At 37.2% G+C, this 18,533-nt stretch overlaps 1 protein-coding gene across 1 annotated transcript in view; it reads left to right on the forward strand.

Annotated features, from left to right (window-relative positions):
- Positions 1 to 12,439: 12,439 nt before the first annotated feature.
- The window catches only part of ptprz1b (protein tyrosine phosphatase receptor type Z1b), a 32,703-nt gene continuing 26,609 nt past the window's right edge, over positions 12,440 to 18,533 (forward strand). The window contains exons 1-2 of the mRNA XM_040153078.1: positions 12,440 to 12,458; positions 12,798 to 12,866. Of these exons, the coding sequence (XP_040009012.1) occupies positions 12,440 to 12,458; positions 12,798 to 12,866 (88 nt within the window). The remainder of the gene's footprint in view (positions 12,459 to 12,797; positions 12,867 to 18,533) is intronic.

Consider the following 18,533-nt stretch of genomic DNA (forward strand, 5'->3'; position numbering starts at 1 on the left):
AAAGTACTTCCTGCCTGAGGAGTCAGCCAAAATGTTGTGGTATGTATTAAGAGTATAAAATAATGATTAGTCTTTCACATCTTTCTCTATTTCTCTAAAAATGTAGTGTATATAATTAGAAAGAGAAGGTCTGCGGTCTCTCCAGTTGATGACGTCTGTCTGAAGTTACAGCAGCTGACAATGGCTGTCTTTCTCTCTTGGTGCCCACATACAGAAACCACTGTTGTGTTTTTAAAAGGCTGGCACTGAGGACTGAGGCTATTGGAGAGGGAGAGAACCTTACTACCACTTGGCTGGCCAGCTGATGGGCACATGAGACTTTACATGGACAAACACAAATACACACATACAAACACACACATAAAGACACACTTGGAGAAGTGCTACAGTGATAATCAGATTATTGACCTTTATTTAAGTATGAACTGGATACATCTGGCTACATAGGCTGCTCATAGAACTATTTCATTCATATTCATGTTTCCATGATATAGAACAGAGCTGGATTAATGACTAAAGATGTTCCCTGCGCAGTGCGTCACAATGATGGGGTTTCTCTGTTGTATAGTATACTGTAGAATACTTTCTGTCATTGTAATACTGTGGTTCACCCGTGTACCTTTGTTTAGCATCTATAGACCTACTTTACAGGTCAGACAGATCTTGGCAGCACTGAGGTTCACCCCAGTGCCCTGCTACTGTGCCTTTGCCTTTTTTAATGCATGGTGTTGTTTATCATGTGAACTAAAATGAGTTAGATTATTACATATCCATTGTAGAATATCAGCCATGGAAAGATGCAGAATACTTAACATGTTTTAATTTGATCAAAATGTCATCGAAAAGAACCAAAAGTGACAACTTTTCTACAATAAAATATTACTTGAATGTTTTTGTTCTGTTGGTGTATATGATGCAATGGTGCTTAGAGCTGCAACAATTAGTTGATTAGTCAATTAATGACTGATGTCTTTAACAAATAATTGTTATTTATTTATTTATACATTGTTGATTTTTTCTTTGTATGTGAGAACCCAGTATGAATGTAAGATAGAGAGGAAGATGCTTTTCTTGAAGTGCTGTCAAATATCACTTTTATTGATCAGAGAGCTGCTGAGTTCAAAGAGAGAAGGAAAAAAAATTTAATTTGAAAGTCTGCTCTTTTTTCTCCATAAAAAGTTGACATTTTGTTGCAGTGCTTTCATCTCATGAGCTGCAGGTAGTCTCGTTAGTTCAGGTAGTTAAGTGGGAACCAAAACCAATTGGTTTGATGAAAGTTAACTGAGGCTTTGCTGTTGCTTTGTCAAGCGTGGAGTTCAGAGACAAGTGGAGTGGAAGTTAATTCAATCCAGCAAAGGACAATACTCCTTTTCTGAGTAAGAAAGTTCATCTGGGGGCTGCAACTGTGACCAATTGGTTGGTTGAAAGTTGATTAACCCCCACCCCGACCAGCCAACCACCCTCCCTAGTCACACACACACATTTCAATTGAAATCTTTGGGTGGGCACTCTCTTCCAAGATGCACACATACATACACACGCTCTAAAACAGCATCTGTAAATATACAAATATACACGAGCGCATGCTTTTATTTCCGTAAGGGTTATGTCTGCAAATCTATGAGTGCATATGTGTCTCTGAATACCTGTGTCTTTGTGTTATTATCCCTTTTTGTATGTTTGTGTTATGTGTCTGTGAGTCTGCCGCCTGCCAAACAAGTGAAGAATTGGGGGTGTGACCCTTCACTGAAAAGATAAAGTGGAGAGGGGATGGTTTTGTATCCATGACGATAGAGAAAGTCGGAGCAGGAAGCCGACAGGAAGTCAGGGTGTTCCACATGCCATCGTGGCTCATTGTTGTCATGACACTGTGAACTGTTGCCATGGAAACTTCACTGATTGAGTCTGAATGCTGATGGAAAACATGTTGACTAGATTCTTCAATGAAAGTATGTCATCCACAGCCTCAACACTTGTTGATAAGCAGCTGTAATGCTTTTAAAGTTATACTTCTAAACTGTCAACAAATGAATTTGACTGTATAATTTGCAATATATAAACAGCATCTCTGTTCTTGACAGCGATGCTGGCAGATTAAACTCAAAACTTTTAATATTAAACAAAGTTAGGGCAGAAAATCCTAAAGGAAAATCTTTTTTTTAAGCACTTTGGGAAGCCAGATGTCTATTTTTCTTTCTTCTTTGTGTTCTTTTTGTTGTTCTTCCACTGATTCAGCAGCGAACTTCAGGCTCTGCTCTCCTCATTAAGGAGGGATCAGTGCTTTCAGATAGTAAAAAATCCTAAAGATCTTTTTTTTCACCAGAAGCTCCTGTATTAGTTTGAAGCTGCGCTCCACTGGACTGCTACATGATTACTAATCACATACAGTAAACACACTCATACTGTGCATTATTTTCTTAATTTTTCCCTCACAACTGAGGTGGACATATGCAATCATACATACTCAGTGGATAAACCACAACTTGCTGCCTGCATGCACAGAAAGCATACGACAACCAATGGGGAATGAGCAACTAGGTTGTACCATTAAACACACACATGCCTGTGTCAACTAGCAGACTTCCTTCAGTCCCCTGAGCTTTCTCCCTCCTGCGTGTGTGAGTGTATGTGTGTCCTAAATGTCATCTCACATCACACACTTCGTACTGTTCACACATGTATTATGTTTTAATTTTTCTTTGCTAAGTGTGTGGTTGTGTCAACTCATTTGTCATATACATTGGTCTGTGTATGTCCATGTCTGAATCAGTGCATTTGTGCAAGTGTTTAAGCATATGTCTCTGTGTCTTTGCACGTCTTTTATTAATAGCTTTTTGATAAGCTATGTCCTACCTGCCTGGTATGATTTTTAGTTCAAAGCAGAGATTAGAGGCCAGTCCCCTTCAGGGCCTCTACACCTCACAGCTCATCAGAAATATCTCAGCTCCAGGGTAAACTTTACACTTAACACCTGGCTTTAACCCAAGCTTGGGGTAATCGGAGTGTAATTGGGTTGCTCAGAAGAAAGAAAAAAGTCAAGGTGTAACAGCAAAATGCACTGAGGAAGAAACACTATTTTAGGCTTAGCAACATTCAGTTTAAGCCCAATGAAAAAGACGAGCAACATGAGCTCCCTTGCTACTTACGTGAACAAGTACAGTGCCAAGTATGAACCATTTAAATGTTAGCTGACTATCTGTCATCATGCAAAACATTAATTAATCACACAAAAGTCATTTGCAATTATACTCACATTCATAGTGATCAGGGTGTGTCCATGTCTTTTGATAATGTATGTCCGACAATACTGAGTATTCAGTATTTACAGTTAGGTCCATAAGTATTTGGACAGTGACACAATTTTCACAATTTTGCCTCTGTACACCATCACAATGAATTTGAGAGGAAGCCATCAAGATGTGATCTGCTTTAATTCAAGGGGATTAACAAAAATAGTGCATTAACTGCTTAGGAATTACAGCCATTTTTATACAGTCCCTCATATTGAGAGACTCAAAAGTAATTGTCAGGCGGCATGTTCCCTGTAATTAAGCTGATTAAAGGTCTGAAGTTGATCCCAAGTGTTGAATGTACATTTGGTAGCTGTTCATGTGAACTCTCACTTTACAGTCCAAAGAGGTTTCAATGCAAATGAAGGAGGCCACCATTAGGCTGAAAAAACAAAACAATAGATAGAAGATAACAGAAACTTTAGGGGTGGCCAAATCAAAAATTTGGTACATTCTTAAAAAGTAGGAATGCACTGGCGAGCTCAGCAACAGCAAAAGGCCTGGAAGACCACAGACGACAACTAAATTGGATGATTGCAGAATTCTTTCTTTGGTGAAGAAAACCCCCTGCACAACATCTCAAGAACACTCTCGAGGAGGCAGGCATATCATTGTAAACGCTGCCATCAAGAGATGCTTTCATAAATGTAAATACAGGAGGGTTTGTCACAAGATGCAAACCTCTGGTAACATTCAAGAACAGAAAGGTCAGATTAGACTTTGCCAGAAAACATTTTAAAAAGCCTGCCCAGTTTTGGAACAAGATTCGTTAGACAGATGAAACCAATATTACCTTGTACCAGAATAATTGTAAGAGAAAAATATGGAGAAGGAAAGGAATGGCCCATGATTTAAAGCATATCACATCCTCTGTCAAACATGGTGGAGGCAGTGTTGTATCATGGGCATATGCCAGTGGAACAGGGTCACTGGTATTTATTGACGACGTGACTGCTATTGAAGTAGCAGGATACATTTTGAAGTGTATATGGCTCTACTATCTGCTCAGACTCAGCTAAATACTGCAAAGCAGATAGGTGCCTCACAGTAAAGTTGGATAATGACCGAAAACATTTTGTGAAAGCAACCTAAGAGCTTCTCAAGGCAAATAAATGGAATATTCTTCAATGGCCAAGTCAGTCACCTGAGCTCAACCCAATGGAACATGAATTCACTTACTGAAAAGAAAACTGAAGGCAGAAAAAAAAATCCACAAACAAGCAGCAGCTGAAGGTGGCTACAGTAAAGGCCTGGTAAAGCATCTCAAGGGAGGAAACCCAGCATTTGGTGATGTCCATGGGTTCCAGACTTCAGGCAGTCTTTTACTGCAAAGGATTTTTTTCCAAGTATAAAAAATAATGCTTATATGTATAATTATGTTGGTTTGTCCAATTACTTTGGATCCTTGGAAAATGAGGGACTGTATAAAAATGGCTGTAATTCGTAAACGTTTAATGTGATATTTTTGTTAAAATAGAGGCAAAAAAACAATTTTTTTAACACAAAGCAGTTCTGCTTGCATCACTTGCTGACTCGTGCCGTGAGTGTCGGTATTATTCATTTAAATTGCTTTTATTAATTTGTTTTTCTGCGGTTTAGTATGTGTTAGGAAACTGCCAGTGTCATTACAGAGCACTATGGGTCATTTTATATGGCGTACTGGAGTGTAATGGGTTTCAATAAAAAAAAGGATCAGAAATGGGTCTGGCTTCATACTGTATATGTGATACCAATTAAATTAAAAAGAAAATGACTAGATCTACTAGCTCAGCGCAGGACAACTGTAGCTGTCCCCAGCTCTGCCTTTGAGAAATGATTAAGTAAAAAAACTCCAATCTATCACTTTGAAACATACTAAACCTTTTATTCCTTTTAGACCCAACACAAACTTAAATAGCAATCACCAGAGTGTGTTTTTTTGGTTGAAGCTGAGTAGAGTTTTGAATATTAGAACAGTTTGGTTTTGTTCGATTTTTGTGAGACCAAAGATCTGCAAAGGAAATTTGTGATGCCCCATCAGGATGGACATAGTGAGGTGTTACCTGACACTGTATACACTGTGTGCATGTTTATGAGTCTGTGCATGTGTGTGTTTTTTAACCCCACCAGCTGTTCAGCTGCATTATCACTTCGAACACAGGGCCCCAAATTCCCTCAGTCACCTCCAAATACACACACACACACACACACACACACACACACACACACACACACACACACACACACACACACACACACACACACACACACACACACACAAAGAGATTCCAGTGATAGGTTTGTCTGATAAGGTTTTATATTGCAGCTTTAATACTTTTGAGTCCCTTTGGAACAATGTTTGATTTGTTTAGCACTCAGAAACAATATCCTCCATTTAATATGGAGGATAACTCATAACCAGTGCGGCTGGACTTTACTGTTAAGTTTTGTTCATTCAACCGGACAGAAGAGAAGAATGGGAGATGCCTTTATCTTGCTGCAGCATAAGCAACAGGGGACCAATGGATCATAAAGGATCCAAAAATGCCTTGGCTCATGTATACATGGACAAATTTGTGGTTTTAAAGCTGCATAAGGCAAAACTTCTATATATATACCTATTTATTCTATATAAATAGTTCGGATTTAATTAAATAGGCAATTCATTGGTTGATATTGTAGCAGTCATTACATGGAAATTTAATTAGATGGCTAAGTAATGATGGTGTGTGCCCTCCTATCAACATTTAAGTTAAAATGTCCACTATCCATACCACAGGTTATAGATCCTCTCTCACTCTTCTCTGTTTTGCGTTTTTTGTGTAACCATCATGTTAATGGTTCTCTGCATAGTTTCTAATGCGACACACAGCAAATCAGACAGCGGCTGACAGAGTAAGATATGGCAACAGAAAGAGTGAGACAGTGAATGAGGGAGAAGTTAAGTTTACTAATTTAACCAGCTGACACTCAACACAGCTGAATAGTATATACGTTATAGTCTGGCCCCTGGAGGTATGTGCCTGTGTGTGTGTGCGTGTGTGTGCGTGTGTGTGTTTGTGTGTGTGACACTGAAGTAAAAAGGTGTCATGTTTCCTGTGTTCATCAGATGAACACAGGAAACATGTACAATTCCCTGATCTCAAGGCTTAAGGCTAAATCAGCCCCAGGAGTTGTGTAATTCAACACGGTGCTATTCATCAATGTTCAACTGGGACCAGCTTACTTATCCCAACACAAATAACACAGAGCCAGCTTTAGAGATAACTCCCTGCAGCGTCTCCATCCCAAAAAGCCATCTAAAGTTTTTGCTGCATGTAGTTTAAAAATCCACCTAAAGACTAATTATAATTAGACTTGTATTTAATGCAGTTACAACACAGGCAGAGTTTTAGATACTAGTGATCCAATACATGCCCAAGAGTTCACAAACTCCAACAGACAAGCTGATGTAGCTATGTTTCTTTGCCAATTTGTGTACATTTGATGGAAAGCAACAAGTTCATGCCTCGTCTCTGGTGGTCATTGAAAGGCCTTCTAGGAAACATTAGAAATCAGTAACTGAAGAACTGCTAAGGCCAAGGGCAACAGACACACCAAAATAGTAAATTTTAACACTTCATCATAAAATCACTCTGGGAGATGATGGATTGATGTAAGACGATCTGAGGGGATGCACCAGTTTGTTAGGAAGTTGAGAGTAGAAAGGTTGCAATATCATCACCCATGCCTTTGTGTTTTTTGTACACTTTTTTGTGTGAGCATCTAACTAATCATTATTCAGTAAAAAAGCAAAACCTGGCATGAGACAGCTGCTCACATGATAGAGATATAGATTATTGGAAATGTTATAGATAAGGAATTAAGTTTTCAAATACAGCGCAATTCTATATGGAAAAAAGAAAAAACACGACTTCAAATAAACACATTACCAGCTCAAAAAGATCAGCATTAAGCGTGTTTCCACTATGCGTTTTCAATTTGTGCATTGCAAAAACCTGTCTGGAAATACCAGACATTTGAAAAAACTTGAAATATCACAAATAAAGATTTTACGCTTGACTGAAGTGGAAAAGTATATGTATGGATAAAAACAAAATGTGACAAACATAATAAATTGTGACGTACATGAACCATGTGAATTAAACATCTACTGAAGGTACGATCCACTGAAGAGACCATTTATAGTGGCAGACAAAAACAACAGATCTGTGATGAGCAGTGAGGAGACTATAACTTTCTTCATTAAATACATGAAACAAACTTAAATGCCATATTTCACATTTCCGACAGGGTTTTCATTTGTTTGAGGTATGATTGGCTCTTTTCTGATTAAGTCATCTCCCTGCGCTCTCTTCCTCTGTGATGGTTTAATGGCACCAAATTGGAAAATTTGCATCACAAACTGTTTAAATCTCAATCTTCACAACTCCTAATAATGGCATAACTGTAGTGGATGGAAATACATAAATTTTAATTTTCTCGTGCAGATTTTCTGAAAATTCTATAGAAATTTTTGAAAAATTTGGAATGAAATCTGACTATTGATATTTTAAATATCACTGAAAATCTCATTTGCATTGTATCAATCAAGGACTTAAAATACCTACTACTTAATTTAAATAGGATACTTGTAAGATCAGATGTCACTTGTATTAGGAAGTGACATCTGAAAAGGACTGAAAAGTCCTTTGCCATGATAGGGATTTTAACATTCACCTGATTGACAAGTGAGAACTAATGATCTTCAGTTGTGCATTCCTTAAACATATTTTCACCATATTACATGTTTAAATGCAGTGCCCTTGTAGTAAATTATGCTCAGAGACGCACTTCTGACTGTCACAGAGTATAGGGATGTCTGGCTGGCACGCATCCTCATTTGGCATTTCATTTCGCTTCATTATTGCTTCTCACACTGACAGCCCTGGACTCATCCACACTTTTGCTAAAATGTGAGGCATAGTTCAAATAGGGCTGAAGCATATTTTTGTCACAGATCCATAACTGTAAACCATTCTTTTAATCCATCAGTTTTTGACTGTCCTAAATTCTGCCATTGAAGATAGGTGTGTAAATGTGTGAGGATGAAGCAGAGCATTGTTAGAAAATTGCATGTCTGTCGACCTTTCCTATATGAATAAATCACCATTCATAGAAATTTCTTGTCGCTGCAGCAGTCATCTAAACCTTTAATGTCAGGTCTCTGATGTTTCCTCAGAGATTCAGCTGTGAGCTTGATGCATGGCCAGCCTGCAGCAATGAAGTCCCATCACTATCCGCTGTGTACTGAAAGCTGAGCACTGGTGTCTCTTTGCTCCTGGCTCTTGGCCTGTGGAGTACTGGCTCATCGCCTCATTCCTCTCCTATGACTGACAGCTACTATATGTTTCTCTTGAGCTCTTACGACAAGCCCACCACTTCTTTAGAGATATGAAACTTTCCTCTGTGACCTAAAATGCCCATCAAAATCTAGCTGCTGCCATTTTGTCTTTTTATCTTGAATGGTTTAAAAATGGCAATTATTACCTTTATATTTTTAAATTCTGAAGATTCCATGACTATCCTCTTGAAATAATGTGGTTTAAAGAAAGAAAGTAAAAAAAAATATATATAATATATATATTTTTTTTTTAAAGAAAGAAACCATTGAGGCTTCTATTATAAAATCAAAGACTTACTGTAAGTACTCATGATGCAGTGCATAATCAATCATCTACTGTGGGTGTCTCTGTTTGCTAGCAGCAAGCAGTTTTTTTGTTTTTTTTTTTTTTTATATACAGACAGACAGAGAATCAGAAGAGATCAAAAGAAGAGAGAGAGGAGGCAAAAAGGGTCCCTTCAATAATGAACCTGGCTCATCATGGTCATTAACCTCCCAGCCAGAGCCAAGGGCACCCTTGCAGCTATACTTTTTAAAATTAATTTAAAATTATATCTCTGTTACACAAATTTCATACAGTTACATACTTAATTTTACATCTTTGTGATCCTTGATTCATGAACTCTGTATTATGGTTATATGGGAATTAAAAATTAATTATATTATTATTGATTTTAGAGTTTGTGTTGCCATTAGAGCAAGAGCCCCCATGTAGAGTGCATAAAAAACAAAAAAAAAACAACATTCACATCATCTGTTCTCTTCTCTTATGTCTTGTTTTCGTCTTGTCAGTGTTTTGCTTTTTTATGATAGCCCCAGCCACCCCAGGTTGTGTAATTGTTTTTTGAATGAATAGTGTTGAAGTAACTTCAAAAACAATCTGTAACAACTGTAAATCACAACAAGAGGCTCACAGACAGGTTGGAGAAGAGGTGTAATCCATCAGAACTGAAGAACTCAACTTGCTCCTGTGTGTGTGTTGTGTGTTCAGATGTGTAAAAATGAAATAAAGAAAATATTTTAGAAACAAAACATCAGCTGATCGAATCAAATCAAGAGCAGTGGCAGATGTCAGTTGGTTTTTTTTTACTTTATGTGGTTGTAATGGACTGTTGTTAGAATACAACAGAAAAAAAAAGCAGGAAAAATGTGAAATGTGTAGATGGGATCAATGTATGTGTATGTAGGTGATGTCAGTGTGAGTGTGTCCACAGTGACAGAATTATCATGTATTCCAAAATTTCTAAAAATGTACAACTTTTCTGTTTTAGGCCAAAAGATATAAATAAGGAGTTGCAATTCCTTCTCAAATGGACCTTAGTGTGTGTATGCGAGGTATGTGTGTTGCACGGAGTTGCCAAAGGGAAATTAGATTAAATCCCTTACAGTGTGATGTTAATGAAGCCATTATTGAAGCTACAATCCCACAGTCAACTCCATTCTCTGCTCATTCCCCTTTTCCATGCTTTCATTCATTCCTGTCAGCAGTCTTTCCTCCTTTGTGCTGAACAAATGTCACCATCAAAAAGACAGAATTTATAGAGAGCAAACTGAATGATGGTGGTTTTTCACAGTACAGACTGGCTTATTTAAATCTTTCATCTTTACATGTTCCACTTACTGTACATTACACAGACATCTAGGTCAGTCTGGTCAGGCCAGAAATGTCTTCACTTTATAATATATTGGTCTAGTATTGTGTGGTACAATATAGCACTCTGATCATGTTTCCTAGACTTAACATATAAGGGACTTCATCCATTACTTACACATTCCCTTTCATTACCTATTTCTGAAATGTATTTTCTTTTAAGGTGGAATTAACTCATTCCCAAGGGTAAGAATGAACTTCCATACTGTTTAACCATGTTCTGGATTTGTCTAAAGGTGAATAAGCATCATGAGCAAAACTGTGATTACACGTCATTTTGATAAGGTTCTTTTCCTAACAACTGAATCACTTCTCAGACTTTTAAAGACCTTTTTTGGGCATTTTAAAGACCCATAGGTTGTCTCTTTTTAGCTCCATCAGGATAGTCAGCAGAGAACTTCATACAACCTACAAAAGCAGGAAAGGAAGAAAACATATATTTTTTTACTTTTAGCACCAGTCTCTTATGAGAAAATGGGAAAGAAGCAAAAGTGAGCTAAACAAATGTCAAGTACAACATTAAAACCCCCCTGTGGCTGCATCTAAATCAGGGTTTGTTGAATATTCATTGATGTGGAAGATTTTACAGATGACACAGGAGGGGTTTGTTTTCAGAGTGGATGCACTGCATTGCATATCTTCAGTTGTTCAACAACACATAGTCTGATAAAACTGTATGAACAAGTTCAAGTTGTCACATATGTGCAGTAATTTGTCCAGTGTTGTTATCCTGCTGCTGTACACAGCAAACAATTGGATTATGCTGAATTCATCTGTGCTGCATGGACAGATTTATTGTTGTGGGTATGATGATAGTTGTCCATGACCTAAATCTGTCTCAACACAGGGCCTTCTTCCTTTTTGGAGGACAGGTTTTTGATATCTCTGTGTGAAGCAAAAGAAAGATAAAAGAAAGGACATATTTTTTTTATTCCTTTTACTTTTATTTATTTGTGTTTTTATGCTTGGACCCCTTTATGATGAGTTTTTGAGCCATGCTCCTTCTTCCTCACTATTTAGGGGGTAGCTTAGCAGCAGGCTTTGTCAGATTGTGTCTGTTGTCTAAATGCCTGCTTGTTTTGACTCCATGGAAAACATAAAATATGCCATCTGTTTGTGTTTTAAGTGCTTTACAGTATCACTGTTTATACAAATGCATACATTAGACTGCATTTCTGGTTTCAAAAACTCAATTTTAAAATGCTGAGGATGATGTTTGTCACTCTTCAACGTTCTTAAGCACAATTTTAATTTTAAAAACATATGAAACATATGAAACGTGTGTGTGTGTGTGTGTGTGTGTGTGTGTGTGTGTGTGTGTGTGTTTGTGTGTACGCATGCGTGCGTGCCCGTGCGCACGTTCGTTATTCAGTGTCGTTATATGTCAAGGACAATCATTTCGTATGTCAATGAGGGACACAAAGCTATTAGGGAATGTACAGCTAGTGCAAGAATCAGTTACACAAACAGCACTCACACAAATACACACACCAAATACGCCGTCTGTGACTTCATATATTATTGTATCTGCTGCTGTCCCTGAGTGAAATTTACTACCATGAAATAGACGGTTGGTTTCCTTGGTTTACTTGGACTTGGTAAGGGTTGGGGTTAAGCATGTTGTAATGGTTGAGGTCAGGGTAATGGGCTAAGAAATGGCAATGAATGTCCTCACTAAGAATTAGAATGGTGTGTTGTCTGTGTGTGTGTGTGTGTGTGTGTGTGTGTGTGTGTGTGTGTGTGTGTGTCTGTGTGTATGTGTGTGTGTGTGTGTGTGTGTGTGTGTGTGTGTGTGTGTGTGTGTGTGTGTGTATGTAGGTGCATGTGTTGGTCTGCATGTGTGTATGTCTATTAGAGAGACCAACAGTTTGTGTTCCATTTCTGCTACAACTCAGAAACTTGTATGTGTTGCATGTGTACTGTATATCATTTGAAAAAAATGCTTAGGGTGCTCTGTGGCTGGAGAGGGAATATACGTTGCATTTACACCGATCAGCCACAACATTAAATAACATTGTAACTGGTTTTAATGTCGTGGCTGATCAGTGCAATGTATTTCAAAATAAAACCTGAAAATCCACTGTATGTGCACCAGCAGATGAAAAAGATAAAATGAAACTTAGGGCACAGAACACAATGTTAGTTGCCATCTTTGGTATGTTGTAAATGTAGCTGTACCTAGGCTGAAGATTGGTTGTTAATACACAAAATATTCATCTCACTCCCCTTTGCAGGAGTAAATACAACACAAAACAGTGACACCATATATGTGTTAGTATGTTTGGCTCCTTTAAGTTTGAAAGGAAAGGCCTCCCAGCAGGCTAAATAGTTATGAAATTAATCCCCGAATGACTGGACAACCTCTTCACTCATATGTCACACCATACAGTAGCTGGACTGGTCATGGTTTCACCTGTCAGTCAATGCATTTGTGATTGTTTTTTGAAATGCAAAAATTATACTAATAATATCTGTGTCCCCATCTCTCCTGTAGTTGTGGCAGCAGAGCCACTGGTCCGAGGCCTGAGGAAACTCCCTGAAGATATTGACTGGTCATACTCAGGTCTGTATAAGCAAGTTGTTGATTTTTTGATTTCCTCTCCTTACAATTGTAAAAGATATTCGACTGTCATGTGAATAGTGATGTAAGCTCTTTCCCCCAAAGATGACAAAGATTTACAGTGTTTTAAGTGTTATTTTGACAGGAAGTGGAATTCTTGGGAGTGTACAAGCAGAAAACTTCTAAAAAGGCGGCAACAGGACTGTACTGAGTAAAAGAATAAATCCAGAATAAAATCAATTTTTAAATAAAAAGCAGTACTAATACTATAATAAAATTTACAGCTTGTAACTTTAAGTCACTGGTGTGAGTGGTGTTAGTATCTCAACATTTAAGTCATCTGTTACAGTCACTTAGTGCTTGTTACAGGTATTTAGAAACCAACAGTTTCAGCCAGTGAGATCTAACGCATGAACCTTTTTTGCAGTGTTATAAAATTTTCTTGATAAGTATTTTCCAGAAAATAATTTATATAAATAATAAAAATAATATAGACAGAATAAAACAAAAGTAGAATAAAATAAGAGCACTGTAAGAGTACTGTAACCTGTACACTGCAAACACACAGAAATGTTTCTTTAGGTTCTTAAATAACTGAAATTTAATTGTTCAACCATCAATCAGTGACGGAAAGCTCAAGTTGTAAAGTCCCAATGATTGAGTTGCCCTCTGCTTACCCTTCACAATCACACTTCCGAAAACAGACAGTACAAAAGACAGTTCTATGAGACTGTTAAATGTCAGCCTAAACAGTCTAAATACCACATGAATTGAAGGATTTATCTGTTAACATCTCCCACGGGAGAGTCTTGATCTGCCTTGGACCATATTGTTAGATGACATTACCTAACTCAGCACAGACCCCCTGCTACGCTAAGCTGTGGCTACAAAGAGTAGACGCAGAGAGACAATAATGGTCCCAGAGGGAGAAATTAGCTTCCAGGGGGTCAGGGGAAATCAGGATGAGCAATCAACTGGTCATCAGTGGGCTAAACACAGAGCTATTAAACTTATTAACCTGCACCCCAAGTGAATTGCTGGTGATAATTGACACTTGTCATTTGAGTCGCATAATATGATGCATTACACTGCAGACAAATGGTGGACATATAATTTTTCCAGAGACACCAAGTATAAAACACACCCTCTTGTACAAGCCACTTAGGCCAGTAATTGACAAATAAGCTTGAACTTCCTTTAGCGTGACTGCAAATTAGAATAGCAGCTTATTAGCTGTGAACAGGTGAATTAAACCTATAGCGAATAAAATCAGATGGATAAAGGTCGCAGACATAGACCCGATAATTACATAAACGTGCAGGAAACGTGAAAAACTATAGTCTGATTTAGTGATGTTGCTACTTTAAACTTAAAGCTCTGCAGACACTGTACATTTTTATTAATCATATACATCATCATAGCCCAGTCTCGGTCAATAATACAGTTAGCCACACATGTAAAATGCAACTTTAATTACATTAAAACACACTCACTACAGTTTATAACCAATCTTTTGACAACAGCCATGTGGCAAAATAGACCACAGAACTGCTGAAAGTGCAAGAAAATGCAAGATGGCCCAGAGAAAAATTCTGGCATGCCAGAAATTCATCCACTTATCCAACAGTCAGATCCTTAATCGTGAAATATGTCATCATTGACAAGATTCTGACAATTAATCAAATCAGGACCTCCCCCATCAAACTGAACATCAAATGACAGCCAATCTGGTAGAGATTCGGCCGAATTCTATAGTTAGTTGGGAGTGAGAGTGAGGCTTATTCTGTACATGAGTCTGCCTGCCATAACATGACTTGTAGTGACATTTTGAACAGTCAATAAAGATTCTTCCGGGAAGACAGTTGGCAATGCTGTTCTCCTGTACATTACATTCAGTGTTTGGATCTGTTCTTTGAAACCCTAGCTCTCAGCTGCTTGAAAGGGTATCTTGCTTTGCAAAGACAGAAAGTAAAGCTAGATACACAGTAAATGACATTCTTTCACTCAAAAACAGGACACTGTGCCAAAATGCAAAAAGGAAACGATGTCTGAGTTGTGATTAACACTTTATTTTTATGTATTTTTTTTTTTTCATTTACCTTAAAGTGATTGAATTTGAGCTGAAGATGAAAATTCTTTATCACTTTTTTGTCCATCACTCCTTGACCCATATTTCAAAAAATCCCCACAAAACAATGACTGTCCAAAGGTACTGGCTACAGAATTGGCTTACACAGACCAATGGCCACTGCTATTAATGTGTTTTGGAAATGTGCTTTTTAGATGCATTGTCATAGCTTTGTAGAGGCAAAGTCATTATGTAGTACTTTCATTCTTCTTCTGCTGTTTGTTGCCGAACCCAAAGTCCATGTTCTCATGAACTGAGTAAAATATGAAATATGTTAGTTGTAATAAAATAGATTAAAATGAAGTATATAACCCCAAACAGAATCAAATTCTGTTTTGAACAGAACCAATTTGGAAGAGCAACAAATATGATTACATTAACTTATTAATAGCTTTCCATCGGTCTGAACATCCAGTTAAGTAAACTTGTCACACAGCGTTTAACACACACAGAGTGAAATTTTGTTTATTTGACTTGTACCTACACAAACTGTCTTTGACAGAGCAGCATGAATATTAATAGATGCACATGAATTTTCATCTTGCAGATTGTTTTCTTCACCTCTATCAAGTCTTTAGAATTAGATCACACAAACACACACACAAGTTTGTCAACATGCAATAGATTTTTGTGTGATACACTGAAATGGTCATAATTGATTAAAAGCCTCTCTGCTGTAGAAATTAAGTGGAGATAGGCGTTCTTTTCCATTTTTGTCTTCCTCACAACCATTTGTTATCTTCAGCTCTCTTCTTTTTTCATAAATTCTTTTAAATAAATAAATTAATAATTAAAAAATTCTTTTCTTTCTTTCTTTATTTCTCTGGTTCTTTCTCTGGTTCTTTCATCATACTATGTTCTGTACCTCTCATCTTTCTCTTTGTTTGGTTTCGAAGTTCATCATCACAACTGAAGGCAACTCAGTGGCAGTTTGTCTGTAACTTTAGCCATTCTGCCGAATGTGTGTATATGTGTCTGCGTGTTTGTGTGTGTGGTTGTATGTGTGTTTTGTTTTTCTGACCAGCTCTGTTTCTTGCTTTGTGCTGTGTACTGAGCTGTGAGTAAAAGCATTAACATTTGAAAGAAATGCACTTCATTGAGAGGCACCATGCACAGCTTTTTAGTTAGGTCAGAAGCGGGGGGCGAAAGAAAAATAAAGGCAAATAAAAGAAAGAGGGGGGCATAAGAGTGAGAGGGTGAGTGATGGAAAGAAGGAGAGTTTTAAATTAGGCTACATCAAAATCACAGTACACCTTTTCAAACTGCTTACCTTAAACAAACCATAGTTGTTAGGTTAAACATCTTTAAACTTTTATGTAACTAAAACACAATTACATGTGTAGGTTTTTGTCTTACCTATGTAATATAACAGTTCAGGCAGCCATTCATCATCTATGCTGGATAATAGCTTTTTATATTGGAGATCAGCAGTGTTACATACAAAAATTAGTGGGAGGGTACAGTAACAAAGTAAATTTGTGAGATATAAATTATAAATTGGTGGAGTGATGAATGAAGTTACAACACTTCCAACCTCCATTCAGATTAGTTACTCTCATGCACATAGTTTATTTGAGCATGTTGTTTATTTCCAGAACAGTTTATGATCTAATATCTCTTAAACTAACTAACTAAGAGGACTTACAGTGGTGGTGTTTGCTCGACTGTTGAGCATATGTATAGCATATTTGCATGCAGGCTGTCTGCCCAGTCCGTAAATTTATAATCTTTGGGATTTCTGCCCCTTCTTGTTATTACTCACCACAATATTTAAAACTGATCCACCAAGAAAAAAATACAGTGAAATGATCAAGTTTTGCTTTGTGGACACATTTTAGATTAATGACCATGGTCAGCACTGACCTCTATGACCAATACATTTGTTTTCTGTGGCTGCTTTGCAATAAAATACCCCGTGTTTTGTCTGTCAAGTAGTTTTATTGTAAACTAGCAGTAGTGAGAATGTTTGGTTTGCATTAGCAGTAACTTAAACCAACTCTGATCCAGCGTTAGGAGAGTGAACACTATACAGTGAGGCTGATATCAGTGAAATAAAATTACAGACTAACACTAATTATATATATGTATTGTTTCCTGTGAATCCTTGTGCACAGGAAGGCAAAAGAGAGAAAATTATAAATGAAGATATATTGAATGCCTCTTGCTGATAGAATGTTGACCCTAAATAGTATCAAAAAACTTTGTTTTCATGATAATTTGAAAAAGATTATCACTGTAAAAAGAGCTCTTTTAGTTGGCCTGAGTTATTAAATCTGCTTTTGGTCAAGATTTAAAGTCCTATTAGACATACTGTCAATATGTTTATACTTGCTGATAGTGTATCTACTTTAGACAGAGATCAAATTTTGTCACTCTGCATATTTTATATTTTTAAATTTATGCCTTTACCAGCTTGCTTCCTTTGTTTTGGGCTTCAACTCAGTCCAAATTTCAATCTTGGTAACTTTAAAATGTTTTATAAATTTAAAGTTAAAAATTTTATAACTATTAACAATAAACCTGCAGGTACACTCTGTATATATGTGTTTGTGCATGAAAGAGTCCCTCCTTTTCCATGTTGTCCTTATTATTCCTGGGATCCTTCTGCCTGGAAGACACCCCCCAGGGCCCCATATGTTAAAAGTGTATCTGTGTGTGTGTGTGTCTGTGTGTGTGTGTGTGTGTGTGTGTGTGTGTGTGTGTGTGTGTGTGTGTGTGTGTGTGTGTGTGTGTGTGTGTGTGTGTGTGTCTTTGTGTGTCTTTGTGTGTTGGTGTGTAATTGTGCACACCGATAACCCAGAGTTTCCTTTTCTAGCCAAATGCGACGAAATACAATACATTTTTCAAAAGATAATATTCAAACATCACATCAAAACTACATAGTCACAGGACTACTATTTCTTTACCACCTCTAAAAAGAACACTATCAAAAAAAATTAGGGTTTTCTTTCTCTTTTTTGAGTTGTCTTGGGATGGCCCTGTAAACCATTTCCAAAGAGTTACTTACCACAGAACAACTTTAATATGAAGCATTAGAACAGATGAGATTAAATTTTCAATTCTACATAAAATTAGATGCAGAGAGATGAAAATGAATTCATGCCTGTCACTACAACAGTTGGAGGACGCAGCTTTAAGAGAAAGACAAAAAGAATATAATTTAGGCTGGCTGCTCTTCTGCTACAGTTTTTGCTGAATTTGTGTGGCTGCTCCTTGAGCCTTTTGGGAGACATAAGGTAATGATGCAGAGGTGTGTATGTGTCTGTGTGTTTCTTTACTCACAAATACCCACTCTTTGCTCCCCCCTCTGATCATGAGAGGTATCTGTGTGAACTGTGAGGATTTCACTATTCAGTGAACTTCACAGAGCACACTCATATTTAATAATCAGTTTAATCTGTCTTCCACTAACAGTCACAGTTTGGCAGGAGTAATCATTGTTCAAGTGACTTTTATTTATTTATTTATTTTTAAATAAAATATTCGATTAGTAGAAATATGGCATGCAAAATTTAAAGGTCCAGTATTTCCATTTTTTCATA

This window comes from Xiphias gladius, chromosome 2, assembly GCF_016859285.1.
Source record: "Xiphias gladius isolate SHS-SW01 ecotype Sanya breed wild chromosome 2, ASM1685928v1, whole genome shotgun sequence".
NCBI classification, from domain to species: domain Eukaryota; kingdom Metazoa; phylum Chordata; class Actinopteri; order Istiophoriformes; family Xiphiidae; genus Xiphias; species Xiphias gladius.